At 30.3% G+C, this 15,388-nt stretch overlaps 1 protein-coding gene across 1 annotated transcript; it reads right to left on the bottom strand.

Moving 5' to 3' along the window:
• Positions 1–4,682: 4,682 nt before the first annotated feature.
• LOC133695358 (protein LIKE COV 2-like) lies at positions 4,683–13,204 on the bottom strand. The gene is made up of 7 exons (XM_062117307.1): positions 12,955–13,204; positions 11,843–11,895; positions 11,649–11,758; positions 7,054–7,221; positions 6,333–6,430; positions 6,065–6,191; positions 4,683–5,090 (listed from the first exon to the last, which is right to left on the bottom strand). Exons 1-7 carry the CDS (start codon positions 13,069–13,071, stop codon positions 4,990–4,992), a joined length of 774 nt encoding a protein of 257 aa, XP_061973291.1. The 5' UTR covers positions 13,072–13,204; the 3' UTR covers positions 4,683–4,989.
• Positions 13,205–15,388: the final 2,184 nt, after the last annotated feature.

The raw sequence follows: 15,388 nt of genomic DNA, 5'->3' as shown, positions 1-15,388 counted from the left end.
TCACTATCATTATTATTGTTGTTTTATCATCACTATTATTATTATTATTATTATTATTATTATTATTATTTTTATTATTATTATTATTTATACTATTATTATAATTATTGTCACTACCACTATAACTAATATTATTTTTATTTTTATTTTTATCATCATCATCATCGTTATTATTATTATTATTATCAGAATCAAAATTACTATTAACTATTAACTATTATTATTATTATTATTATTCATACTATTAATATAATTATCACAATTATTACTATTATTACTATCATCATTATAATTATTGATATCATAATCGCTACAACCATTATAATAAACTATTATTATTATTATTATTATTATTGAAATAACAAAATCATAAACTTGTTTTGATGGATAAAATAAAAAAAAATCATAAAAACTTTGACAAAAGTGCAAATGAAATAAATAAGAAATCAAACGAAAAAGGACCAAACTAAAATAAATATTATTACTATTGAAAAAAGCCATAAATTTGATTTGAAGGGTAAAATTAAAAATTATAAAAACTTTGACAAAAGAGACAAGTGAAAATATATGAAATCAAAAGTAAAAGTACCGAATTGAAAAATATAATATACACAAATTAGAATTAAAGGACTAAATTGTAAATAAATAAAAGAGAAAATGACCAAAATAAAAAATAAAAACAAAGAGGATGGATTCTGAAATACCGATAAAAAATAAAGACGAATTTAGGAGGACTGAAACTATAAAATGAATAAAAACAAAATAAAAAAAATTAAAAGAATGAGGACTGAAATGAAAAACAAAATATATGAGAAATTGTAATTGAAGAACAAAAACTTTAATAAAATGAATAAGGAAGAAATAAGAAATTCAAAGAATGAGAACTGAAATTGAAAAACAACAAACAAAGAGGACAATTGTGTACTTTATCTGTCTTTAAAAAGAAAAGAAAGAAAAATTGATCCCGGCTGCACATCTAGGAGACGATGGATGGTTAGATTTGGCCACCGGGAGGCGTCACACGTGCCACTCGAATAGCGCGGACGCCGCCCACTCGCTGGTGCTTGTGAAACACGCGCCAGTAACTTATAGAATAAAAAATTTACAAAAACATAAAAATACTAAAACAACCCCCATGATCTTCTTAATTATACAAAATGCTCATGTGAAAATACCAAAATACCCCTAAAGGTATTAAATTAAAATGAAATAGTTTGGGAGGTACCTTCAACTAATACGGTTAATTTAATAGGTTTAAAGACAATTCAGACAACCAACATAGACATAATTCAAAGGCAACCATAATGGATTCACCAAGTTAAACAACTGTGTTCTTTCTAAAACTATTTTATGTTAAATTAATGAAAAAAATATACACTCGTAAAATTGAGCACCAACAAAGTTAAGCACTAATTAGTCAAGACCCAATTATGAAGGATAAGATAGGAAAAAAAAAGATAAAATCATAGTTATAAAATTTGAACTAACTCAACACGTCGACCTAGGACTTGGATGACCCGAGAAATGGACCAGTCTAAGTTGAAGAAAGAATGGGGGAAGGGAATGACCTAGATTAATTTGATAGCATGATAAAACTTGCTCTATAACCTTAAATTTATTTTTTAATTGCCCATGATTGTCCTAATATTTTATTTCCAATGTTTTTCTAATTATACACACACACACACTAATGTATTGGCCTGCGCTTCATAGTGGTCAATAATATTTTTTTAAAATGTAAAAAATATTTTTAAAAGAGAGTTGAGTCTGCTGGCCTAGCCAGACCCGAGAGACTATTGGGTCTGGCACCTCAACTAGACCCAAGTACTTATAGTTTTTAATCAATTCAAATTAAATTTATGGTTTTTCTTCAATGCTACTATTAGTTTTTTTTCTCAAATTTAATAATAATAATAATAATACTAATAATAATAATTTTACCCTTTAAATCAAATCTATGGTTTTTTTAAATAGTAATAAATTTTTTTTAAATTTTAATAATAATAATAATAATAATAATATTAAACTTGTCTAACCCATGTTCTTATAGTTTTTCATCCCTTCAAATCAAATTGATGGTTTTTCTACAATAGTAATAATATATATTTTTTAATTTAATAATAATAATAATTATTATTATTATTTATTTTACCCTTCAAATCAAATCTATGGTTGTTTTCAATATTAATAATATTTTTTTTCCAAATTTATTAATAATTATATTAATAAAAATAAAAATAAAAATATTTATAATACCTGCACATCTGGGTCTACAAACCCACGAGCCTGTGTCTTCAAACTCGCTCGTCTTTGTCTGCAGACTCGCGCACTTGCTAGACCCAAGGTGCTTGGGTCTCGCAACCCTTACTTGACCCGAGCAAACAACAAACAAATAGAGGTGCTCTTGGGTCTGATGGCCAATAGCCTATAAAAAAATTAAAAAAAATTATTAGGATTTTATTTAGGATATTTTAAGGACAGTTTAAATATTTATTTTAAAAAAACAATTTATAAGAAAAATTGATTAGGATTTCTATTTATAATACTTCAAGGATAGTTGAATTTTTTTATATAATAAATAGAAAAATTTATATAAAAAAATTATTTAGAATACTTCAAAGGTAGTTTAAATGTTTTTTTTTATAAAAAATAGAATAAAATAAAAAAAATTAATTATCATTTCTATTTAGGATACTTCAAGGGAAGTTTAAATATTTTTTTAATAAAAAATAGAAAATAATTATAAAAAAATAATTAGCATTTCTATTTAGAGTACTTCAAGGGTAGTTTAAATGTTTTTTTTGTAAAAATAATAGAAAAGAATTATACAAAGAATTAATTAGCATTTTTATTTAGGATACATAAAGGCTAAAACGTTAAATTAGATTTTTGTGATGGTTTGTTGTTTATAAATCGTTTATAAATAATTTTTTGACCCACGTTACTTGTTCTGATAAACATGTTTGACCCAAGTTTACTTGAATAATAATAATAATAATAATAATATCAATAACACTAATAATAATAATCATCATCATCATCATCATACTAATAATAACAACAACAACAATAGAAAATATAATTTTTATTGAAGGAATAACAAATTCATAAATATAAAACATGAACTATTTCAATGGGAAGATATAATTTAAATTTTTAGATCTAAAACGTTAAATTGAATTTTTATGATGATTTGTTTATAATAATGAAGATATGTTTGCTTGGGTTTGTCAACTATGTGTGATGTCAGACCTAGACGCGCGGGTCTGACCCGAGCACCTAGGGTCCGGCAAACATGTCTAACCCCAGTGCCAGATGTCTGGCAACTATATTATTCCCCAGCACCAGTCCTCAAAAAACCTGAACAGACTATTATGTCCTCAACTATTCTTTCAATGCCAAATGTATTCCACGGAAAAGACAATCTCATCGCCAACTACATGCTTTGCAAGTTTCTTTGACAAGAACAATTACATCATTACACTGCTCTAATCCATAGTGATATGTGTCTTGGTGAACAGTTAAAACCCCACATCGACCTAGGTGCTTGGGTCTGGCTCAAGCGCTTAGAGTTTGGCAGATATGCATGACCTTAAAGCCAGGTGTTTGACAACCATACCATTCCCCAGCGCCAGACCCTAAAAAACTTAAATGAACTATTTTGTCCTCGATTATTCTTTCAATGTCAAATGTATCTCATGTAAAAGATAACATCAACCTATATGCCTAACAAGTTTCTTTGATAAGAACAATCACATCATAAACAGTAACATGATGAACAGTAAAAATTACATATCATTTAATTTTTGTTATAATAAAGAAATTTGATGTCGGTACCAAAATGGGAGGCACATTGATTTCGTTGAAAAGTAACAAATGAAAAACTTATTAAAAAAAATCTGGACTAACACCTGAATTGACAATTTGAGCATGCAATTTCGTATGAAAATAAAAAGGACCATATGTGATGAATAAATGCCAGCAGAAGGAATAAAAATACTTTCTTTCAAAACGTTAATCTCTAATTGTCCCTTCTCCCTTCTAATGCTTTGTTTTTTTTGAACGTTCTCAGTTATGAAGTCAGTTTATATCCCACACAAGGAAACCTTTTGTTCTTTACAGACATGGATTTTCAGCAAAGCACCGAGGCAATAATTTAATTCTGCAAGTCAAGGACACTACCAATAGATGACCATTTTACCGACTCGATAACCAATTAATTTGGATGAGGAACATGAATTCATTAAATAAATGATAGGAAGGTGAGGGTGGATAAAGGATATGCAATAGCATTAAAAAACATTTAAACTAAAAAAAAAAACCTAAATTTGTTTCCTTGGCTTCACAGATATGAACTTGCCTATAAATTCCATTAATTTAGATCAGTAATAACATTTAATAAAGCTAAGTTATTTCAATTTGAATTTCTTTAGAAATGTTGAGAAGAAAAACACAGTGACGCTGTAAGGAATCACCTATATGAATCCGCCACAAACATTAATCAAATCAGTTGAAGCAGCGAAGATTGACAAAAGTACTGTCACCATAGCCTTTAGTCTATAATAAAAACCTAATTTTTGTTTTTTTAAATCATTCACGGAAAGAAATAAACACAGAAATTTTTTTCACCGCACGGTGAGAAAGATCATATCATGCATGAGGGTGGGCAATGCATCCTGAAATAAGAAAAAACTAAAACAGATATATAATTATAAAAATTCCATTAATGACAGGGGCTACTGACAATTACAGTTTATGGCCAGGGCTCCCTTGCAACTTCCTTCGTATGGTTAAAACAGCTGCAGGGACAACATAAACAATAGTAGTTACAGACAGATTCAAGTAGACACCATAGTTGTGCATTCTCGAAAGCTTTACTGCTACAAGCAACAAATCAATTGACTCGGTTGTCATAAGAATAAACTCTCCTTGGTCATTTTATGTGGGATTTGAATGTAGTTAAAGGGTTTTACTTCTTGCTTGATGCCATTACACCATCCTGTTCAAAGGGATTCCTTCATTTTGGTGAACAACCCGTTCCACCGGGGAGATCATCTGTGGCATTGTCATACCTCCAGAAACAATGATCTCTGCATTTAAACAACAATAAAGAAATAATCCTGCATCAGAAAACTTGTAAAAACAAGACTAACATTTCATATATTCCCTTTGCCACAATGCAAGTCAAAACTTTCAACAATAAGCCCCATTTGAAACTGAAGTCCAGTCCAGATGCATGATATTTTCTCAAGTGTCTACTAAACAATCCTTGCTGAACTTTCTTACCATGATGTAGTTAGAAGTTGCTTGTCTAAGTTCAGGGTAATATATGACTCGATTGAGTCTTGTGTTACAAACTTAGGAAAATATGAAAAATTGGAATGCACACAAGTAAATAAATAAGACCATGCTGCTTTGCGTACCTTTACCCCCCCCCCCCCCCCCCCAATATCATTCCCGTGCTCTTTTATATGCAAATCAGATCTAAGTCACAGTTCTTTATTTCTTCCTACATTCAGTGACTTCGGAATTTAAGTGCAATAAAGGATGTGATCCACTCATAACTAAAGCACGGAACTCTTATCCTTGACCATGTCTCTAGTGATCCTTATTTGCAAATTGAAGTGAAGTTTTAACACTTGAATAAATCGAAAAAAATAAAATAAAAATATCAAATTGCATGAAAAAAGAACCAAGGAATAAATTAGAATAAGACTGAAAGTTTAGTAAAGTATGGTTTTGCCGAGATGATTTTAACTGTACTTGCCGGACTACACTGCATTTGAACTCAGAAAAGCATCAAGTAATTGAAGGTTCTCGCACAGCATAAAAACTTCCATTATTCATAAATTTAAAGGTAGATTTTTAACATGATTTGGGGATCAAAATCATGTTCTGAATAATTTAATAACTACAGATGCTCTATAAAAGAAAAAATGCAGAAATAAAAATAAGAAACAAAACAAAGATATGCTGTGTTACAAATTCAAGCTTCCCAGCAAACAAAAGTCCATGTCTCCCAAGCAACAAGATAGATATGGCTATTTCATAATACCACACATACCTATTCCTTCTCGAATTGACAGATTTGGTCTTATAATGTCCTTGGAATTCACCAGGAATATATCACCAATATATAGATGGTTTGTCGGAACAAAAACACTACACAACTCTTCATCTTCATTATCTCTCTGAAGTCAATAACCAAGAGAATCAAAGTTCAAGAACTCAGAGTGATTCTTGGTATGAAGAAATAGGATGTTCCCTTAAGATACTCACAAAAGGAAAAAAGATTCTCTTGCAAGAGAAGTTCATCACCGTAAAGCAAATACCTGAAGGATTACTGTTGATGTGATGAAACCAAAAGCATATTCACCTACACGAGGATGATGAATAATTGCCACCTCTTTAAAAGCTGTGGTATTCTGATCTGTAGAGATTATAGGTTTGATGTCAGTGTCAACTGTCAAGAAATCTCACACCAAGTAAGCATAACTTCAATAAAAATGATCATGGTGATGGCAACTAGACAACTGCTAAAATAGCAGAGAATAACATGCTCTGAGACCAACTTTTCTTAGACAAAAACGTATCTTCATCCATGCTGCGCATCCATAGTAACATAGTCACGAGTGACCAAAGACATCCATCTTCAACACTTAAGTTCAATTCCTAATACAGTATTCCACAAGACTTAGATTCCAGATTGAATGAGAACTGGAAACATGACTGATTTAAATCAACATCACACCCTAAGCAGCATATGACAATGTCTTTAAATTTTAGACAATAAAAATGTTATCCCATATAGCATCAAACCCCAAGCACAGCCAGTAGTGATTCAAACCAAACCTGAAATTATGTTGACATTATATATGATAAATTCTAACATAATGAAAATATTAATTTCAGTGACCACTGTTAGATCACGGCTTCCAAAGCATGACTGCTACATAAAGTAACTCCTGCTTCCTAGCCAGCAAGGTGCAGTTGGAACTAATTTTTCATTTCCAGATCCCCTCATGCAATCAAAAATAGAAAGTTTATCATAACCTGGAGAAATTGCAGCACTAATTTGTTTGGAGGCTGAATATAAATGCTTCACAAAGGGCATTCGCTTTATAAACCATTCCCCAAGCCAGAAGATGGTGGAACCTATCCATGATGAAACAAAAACACCAACAAAGAACACAAACACCAGAGATGTGACAAATCCAAGTCCTGCATATAGAACAATTTTTTTTGAGATAAATCATCGCACATTTTAACAAACAATAATTTTCTGTAACCAAATTAGACCCAAAAAGTGTCTGAAGAAAAAACATCTGAAACACAATAATCACCCAGAGTAATAAAATGAGTGTGAAGAAGAAAACACTTAATGCTCCATCAGACATGCAAATCCAACTGGTGCTTAACGTTCCAAAGAAGTTTTTCACAACTTGATATCTTAGCACACGGAAAAGACAAATTTCAAGCTTACCTTTTGAAGCCTTGGTTTTTTTCCCTCCTTGGTTCTTGTAGGGTTTGGGTTGCACATATTTTCAGGTGATCTCTTACAACTTTTTTTAACACTCCAATGGTCAAACGAGATAGAAACAGTGGCAAAAATGTTCACTAAAAAACTTCTTATTAGCTTTTCTAATTCAAAGTAAAGGAATATTTATTTTTCACAATAATTCTTTGCCAGTGTTGTACCAAGAGCAGCACACCACCTTAAAGGCAGTCAGGCAACCAGGCTTCCTATGCACTAGGCCATTGGCAAAATGATTGAAAACCAGCTATATAGCTTTAATATCTTGTTTTAGTTTTGTGGTTTGAGTAGGTTAGAATTCTTTCAATTCTAATTACTATTATTTACTTTCCTTCTTTGAGAAGTATATTACTCGGGTTTTGATGCCTATTTAAGATCACCTTCTCCATATTTTATACAGACTTATTGATAATTGAATTGAACAGTGATATTCAACTTTTGCACTCTCATTCTCTCCTCTATTTTTCCTTTGTTTATCCCTTTCTGTTAGGGACTTCTTTTTCTCTGCATTACTTTTATGTCTTTCTTCTATTTAATACCTCTCCTATCGTAATTTCTACTCCTTTCTACATTCTCTACAAAACTAACCCTATCCTCCATCAATTTTGGTATCAATTTTGCATCTGTCTCCTTTGTTTAATTTATAAATTTCTCATCAAACCTTTCAGTTAGAATAAGAAAAAATATAATTGCATAAAAAAAAACATTGCATTCAATTTAGTCATTTAGTAGCCTTTTGTTTGAATATCTTGAGCTTTTACATAGGTTTATGGTAACTAACAAAGAATTGGAAAAAAAAAAACTCACTAGGCTATGGAGGATATACCACGTAAGATGGAAAGTGGCATAGCTGACTTAGCTGATAATTCCAGAAAATCCTAACACAACTTGCCGACTAGGTAAACAGCCTCTTGAACCGATTGGTATGGCACACATTAGCATAGTGCCTAACACTAGCATTGTTGACCACGGTCCTTTATCCAGAGCTCCCATTCTCCACGCACAAAGTGTTTCAATTAAAGATCCACAAAACTCGGAAAGAAACATTGCCACGCATAATTCTACTTTGAGTCAATACTAGGAAACTTCTTTTAGAGAATATCATGGTGCGAACTCGTTTGATGAGGATGTTGGCAATTACTATCATGTTCCTCCTCAATCAACTACTAGGCATCAAGCTAGGTATTCTTATAGGGGTTATGGACATTTTGAAAATAAGGGTGGGAAGTATCAAAGGCAAGAGAGCTACAATTTTGATAAAAAAAAATCTGAAGGCCTTGTTCTTTATTAGGTTAAAATCTCATGATGAAAGGAGATCAAAAAAGCCTTCAAATACGGCTCAGAAGATACTGTGCATGATTGTCTTTATTTACCTTATTGTATTTGGATTGTTTTTTCTATTTAAATGAGGACTTTTGATTTAATTAATAATTTACTATTTAGAAATCCTACTGCTAGATGGATTCTATTGGTTAGGAAAGTTTTAATTAGAAATCATTTCCTATAAAGAATTGTAGAACTAATATAAATAAGGATAAATTGTTTATTTTGAGATTGAAGACTATTACTCAGATTTTATAAAACACCATTGAGTTTTCTCTAAATTTCTCGACAGTTTACATTTGTAACCTTAAGGCTTGAGAACCCTAACTTTTATCCACGTTATACGCCACATCAATTCTACACCTTCAACCCAACCTCATGCATAGCCCTTCCGAGGGATTAATGTAGTCAAATGGTCATAATTATTATGGCCAAACTTTAGTCATCCACCAAAGGCTCCCGAAGGATCGTCTTTTTATCAGCAAATAAACCTATCTATTGTTGATTTAAGAGTCATCTAGTTAGAAATGGAGAACACAACAAACACGACTTACTATAATAACATTGTGATAATCAATAGAACCATGCAAGCCATGGTCGACCAGCTCAATTAGATTAAGAATCAATCTCCCATGCAGACACGTGGGGGGCAAGCACAAGGGCACCTTCCACTAGAAAGGTTTCAATGGGAAGAAATGGGGATTCCCAACCATATCCCAGGTACCGTATGCTTAATGCTTACACATCAAACACAACCACAAACCCAGCAACTATAGAGTACAATCACCCCGCAAATATATAGGCAGTCTTAGACCAATTATATAACCAAACCACCTTATTTACAACCAACTCAACCTATAATTAGGTAGTTAAGTGCCCACGGGTTTTTTAGCAAGACAATCTCAATCTTCCTATACCTCGGGGGGGGGGGGGGGGGGTTGTTTACTAGCAAGGGAACATACTTAGTTGGCTACTTCAAGGTCACAATTGCTCATTCAATGGTTAACTCAAACTCTGATGAGGAGTTTAAAGAAGTTCAACAACAACTAATATCAATCACAAAACTTAGAGAGGAAAAAACATTTGACATTGTTGCATTAAAAAAGTCCAAATAGGCTAACAAGCCTATTCATAAAGAAACAAGAGACCAAAGTGGCTAGTGAAAATAAAGAATAATCAGATCCTTTCTCTAAGGTAAAAACAATGGTTGCTCCAAAATCAAGAGTACTTCTTGGTAAAGGAGAAATACAATATACTACGTTTGATCGACCACGACAAAAATTAGAGTTGGTCACTGATGTTGCTACTGGTAAGTGTATATCAATCATGGTAAAGCAAAAGTATTGACACAAGAAAATCATGATAAACCTTTTTGTGAAGCATATAGGTGTCCTAGTTGTCATAAAATACTACCTAAGGAAGAAGACTTTGAGGACAAAGCTAAATAGAGATTTGCAAGGAACAAGAGTCCAAGACCTTCAGGCCTAAAAAAGCATCTTGACAAAGAATGGTATGAGCATCAACCACGACAGAAGTCATCAAAACTCAATGATGAGGATGACAGGTTAACAAGTAATTGCCAGCATCTCCTAGACCTGGAAAGAAGGTGGTGATAAGGTTAACTAACCAAGACCTAGCTCGAAAGGATGCAGTGTCTAAACACACTAGTGAAAAAGAATGATGATAAACCACACACCTTACTAGGAAAATAGGTTTTGGGATAAGAAGAGACCAATCCTTTAGGTAATAATCAACAACAACAAACACATGTTAGAATAATAACACGTGAAGTTGATGATCAACCATAAAGACAATCATCACAAGACAAGATTAAACCTAATCCAACATAAAATAGGCTAACCGCATTGTGCGATCAATTTATCAATTGATTTGATCATAAAAGGCAAGTTAATATTCCCTCATTTATCCTAAATAAAGAAATATGGAGGCATTATTTATACCAAAAATAAACAATCACATGTCATTTGATTAAGAATATGTAGCATAATTAATCTAGAAATTATTTGATTGATCAACAAGTTATAACCCAACATTAAACCAGAATACGTAATGACCAGAATACGTAACATGTGGGTTTTCATCTAGCCAGGCATATAATCAATTTAATTCAAGCCACATATTAGAAAAATTTAGGTGAGGTGAGATCTGCTATAAATTATGTACTACCAATCCAATTCAAAACATATTTCTATCACGGTAAAGCAAATGTCAAAGCATTAGAGGTTGGAGAACTTTTTCGCTATGTTCCACTAAAACAACGGAAGGAGATGTGAAGTTAGCAACTGAAATTAGCAAGCCTCCCCATATTTTATAACAAAATCCAATGACCACTAAACTAATATGTTCCAACTTCAAATACTATGAAGTTGTTCGGAATAATTGTTTTGAACTTTGTGTTTCTAGACTCAGATTATAATAATAAACCAAATAATACTAATTCCAGCAAATCAAAATTAGTCAAGATAGACCATTGAATTAATGAACTGGATACAATGCATTACTCTCGCATCAAAGCATTGAAATGAAGAAGTGACATCATGCTTAGATCATGAAACCATATCTTCTTTATTGAGAAATTTTCATATATTTCTTCCCGACATCCACTGTTTTTTTTTCTTTCAACTTTAAATGCTTAATGTCCTGGGAAACAAAGTACGCTGGTTGCATTTATCCACAAATAAAGATGAGAGAATACAGCAGTTGATATAGAATTAGAAAAGGTGAAGTTCCAGGAGTCAAAAGCATAAAAAAAGATGCATTTTAAGCTTACCAAATATGTCAACGCCAAGGCGTGCATATAGTGGACTAAAGAAACCATCAACAAATTGCATAAGCCACCATGTAATAAAGAATGTCACAGCTATGGGGAAAAGTACTACACTGCAATTTCACAATGCATCACATTCTTAGGCTGGAAAGTCAGAAATATTTTTGGAATGAATAAGGCATAGCCATGCATATTACCATCCAGTAATGAACTTCTTGGAGACCCAGCTTTGTAGGACAAAACAGCACGCCTGGAAAATTGGAGGAATGAAATTGCAATGTTATAGATAAAAACTGAACATTTATTTACTTAAATAAACCTCAGCAATGAAGCTTGGAGATTTCCATAGATTTAAATGTGTGAACAAGTTTAAACATCTTGTGAATATGTGTATGTGCAGGGAATTGTGTTGTTTCATAGATTAAATCCCTTTGGATGTGTAGATGAATTTCAAATCGCATCTGAGAGGTTCGGAACTTGGAGTATTTCTACAAGGAGGCACTATTGCCATGAAATGATATAGTTTCTGCCACAGTCTGTTCAGTTGACACATCAAATCAGCACTCTAGGTGGCCATTGCAAGCAAACAGACATCTCTCTAGCAACACCACTTCACCACCCAAATGCCCGAAAGAAGCAAAAGTACTGGACCATGAGCAAGATTAGAAAAATTATTGGATCCTTACAGCACAGTCACATGTGTGTAAGTTGCTGCAATTTTATCAATGTCGGGGGAGCGAGAAATTGACAAACAGAAGCAGTCAAGCACTGTATTTTCTGCAGCGCAGTACAAAGGCATCGCTGCTTATGATCATCTGCAGCGGTTATTGGAAGTGATATTGGGTTGGTCGGTAAAGTCTCTAAAGCAAGCAAGAAAATATTCAATATTGAGGATGGTGTTTGGTCCCACAAGTGTGATAAAAGTAAATTCCCCAAGGCATTCCAAACTTTCTCCTTACAAAACTCATCTAAGGTTGGGCATTAGCAGTTGACATCTGTAGCAACCAGAATGATGATAACCAGATTGTTTAACAATGCCATGGTTGTTGCAAGAGATGATTCTGCAACATTACATTCTCTAGGTTTTTTTTTTTTTTTCATTGAATTAGAAAAGGCCGCCAAACACAGTATTAGCTATCATAGATAGAAGAAAAGGATCAATTTTCAATTATAAACAAATATATAGGAAATCAAATATATAGATACAAGTAAGAATTAGTGAGTGAAGCCGAAAATCAGAAAAGAAAGAAAGAAAGAAAGTGGCAGGCAGGGAGTGTAAAAAGAAAAAGAGTGGAGAATGAAGCAAAACCTCGCGAGTAGAGGAATTAGATGAGGACTTAGACTGAGGAGGCGATTTGGGTGGATCTTGGCCGCCATTGTCGTCCGGATGGCTCAGTGGAATCGACGTTGACTCCTCTTCCGCCATTTGATGTTGATTTTAATTTTTTCGCCACGAATTAGGACTAGAATCTGAAATTTTGAGGAATGAATTTTGATATAATAATAATAATTACAACAAGGACATCATGTTATTATTATTATTATCATTTTGGTGTGCATTCCATGGTCGGTTTATAAATTTAAAAAATATCTATTAAAAAAATAAAAAATGTTTTGAGTGTCGCTGAAGCTAAATCTAATATAATTAAGTCTAGCAGCTATGCCTTAATCCAATACACTTCAACAACTTTTGTAATCCAAAATGGAAAAGAGATCGCCGCTGGACTCCTCTTAATATTTATAATATGGTTTATTATGCAAATACTTGTCTTGATGTTTATACTGGGGTTGTTTTTATTTTTTTTATAAACAAATATTAAAATTATTCTTGAAATATTTTAAATAATTTTTTTATATAAAAAACTATTTGAATCAATTTGAAGTATTCTAAACATAAATGCTAAATAAATTTTTATATAAATCTTACTCTTAAAGTATCTTAAATAGAAATTCTAAATAATTTTTTTATTTTTTTATATAAAAAAAAATTTAAATTACTCTTGAAATATCACAAATAAAAATGCTAATTAATTTTTTTTATAATTTTTTTATTTTTTCTATAGAAAAACATTAAAAATATGTTTGAAGTATTCTAAATAACTTTTTCATAAATAATTTCTAATATTTTTATAAAAACAAAATATTTAAATTACCATTGAAGTATTTTAAACAGGAATTCTAATTAATTTTTTAAATTTTTTATTATTTTTATAAAAAAATATTTAAAGTATCTTAAAGTATTATAAACAGAAATGCTAATTTAATTTTTTATATAATTTTTTTTATTTTTTCTAAAAAAAAATTAAAACTACCCTTGAAGTATCGTAAGTAAATGTTTTTATAAATTATTATAATTTTTTATAAAAACAAACATTTAAACATTAAAGTATTCCAAATAGAAATACTAATCAATTTTTTATATAAAAAAATATTTGAATTACCCTTGAAATATCCTAAATAAGTTTTTTTATAAATGTTTTCTATTTCTTATAAAAAAAAACATTTAAACTACTCTTTCAGAATCCTAAACAAAAATGCTAACTATTTTTTTTTAATAAAAAAAACATTTAAACTACCTTGAAGTATCTTATATAATTTTTTTATAAATTTTTTCTATTTGTTATAAAATAAAAACATTTAAACTATCATTGAAATATTCTAAACATAAATGCTAATTAATGTTTTTATATTTTATTTTATTTTTTTATAAAAAAACATTTAAACTACTCTTGAAGTATTATAAATAATTTTTTATTTTTATTTTTTATATTTTTATTAAAAAAACATTTAAACTACTCTTAAAGTATCCTAAACATAAATGCTAATTAATTTTTTTTATAACCTTTATTTTATAAAAACAAATATTTATATTATCCTTTAAGTATCCTAAATAATTTTTTATAAGTTTTTTCTATTTCTTATAAAACAAATATTTAAACTACCCTTGAAATATTTTATATAATTTGTTTTATAATGTTTTTATTTTTTGTCAAAAAAAACATTTAAACTGTCATTTAAGTATCCTAAACAGAAATGCAAATTAATTTTTTATATATATTTTTTATAAAAATATATTTAAACTACTCTTAAAGTATCCTAAATAATTGTTTTATACATTTTTTTATTTTTATAAAAAAAATTAAACTACCCTTAAAGTATCCTAAACATAAATTCTAATTGATTTGTTTTATAAATTATTTTTATTTTAAAAAGAATGGGTCTGACAATCAAACCAGACCTAATAGTCTTCGGTGTGGTGACCAAGCCAGACCCAAGAGGCTTGAATCTGGTGGCCATGCTGTGACCAAACACGTTGTAGCAACTTTTAGAATAAAAAAAGGAAAATATAAAAATGCTAAATAATTTTTTTTTATGAATCCTAAATTGAAATCCCAATTAATTTTTTAAATTTTTATTATTTTTTATTAAAAAACATTTAAATTACCCTTGAAGATCATAAACAGAAATGCTAATTAATTTTTTATTTTTATTAAAAAAACTATTTGAACTACCCTTGAGGTATCATAAATAAATTTTTAAAACGTTTTTTTATTTTTAATAAAAAAATATTTAAACTACCCTTTAAGTATCCTAAACAAAAATACTAATTAATTTTTTTATAATTGTTTTATTCTTATTAAAAAAAGATTTGAATTACCCTTGAAGTATCTTATATGAATTTTTTCTATTTGTTAAAAAAAAATATTTGAACCACCCTTAAAGTATCTTATATAAAAAAAAAA

The sequence above is a fragment of the Populus nigra genome, chromosome 5, assembly GCF_951802175.1.
Source record: "Populus nigra chromosome 5, ddPopNigr1.1, whole genome shotgun sequence".
Lineage (NCBI taxonomy): Eukaryota > Viridiplantae > Streptophyta > Magnoliopsida > Malpighiales > Salicaceae > Populus > Populus nigra.
This window is presented reverse-complemented; position numbering and strand designations above follow the sequence as displayed.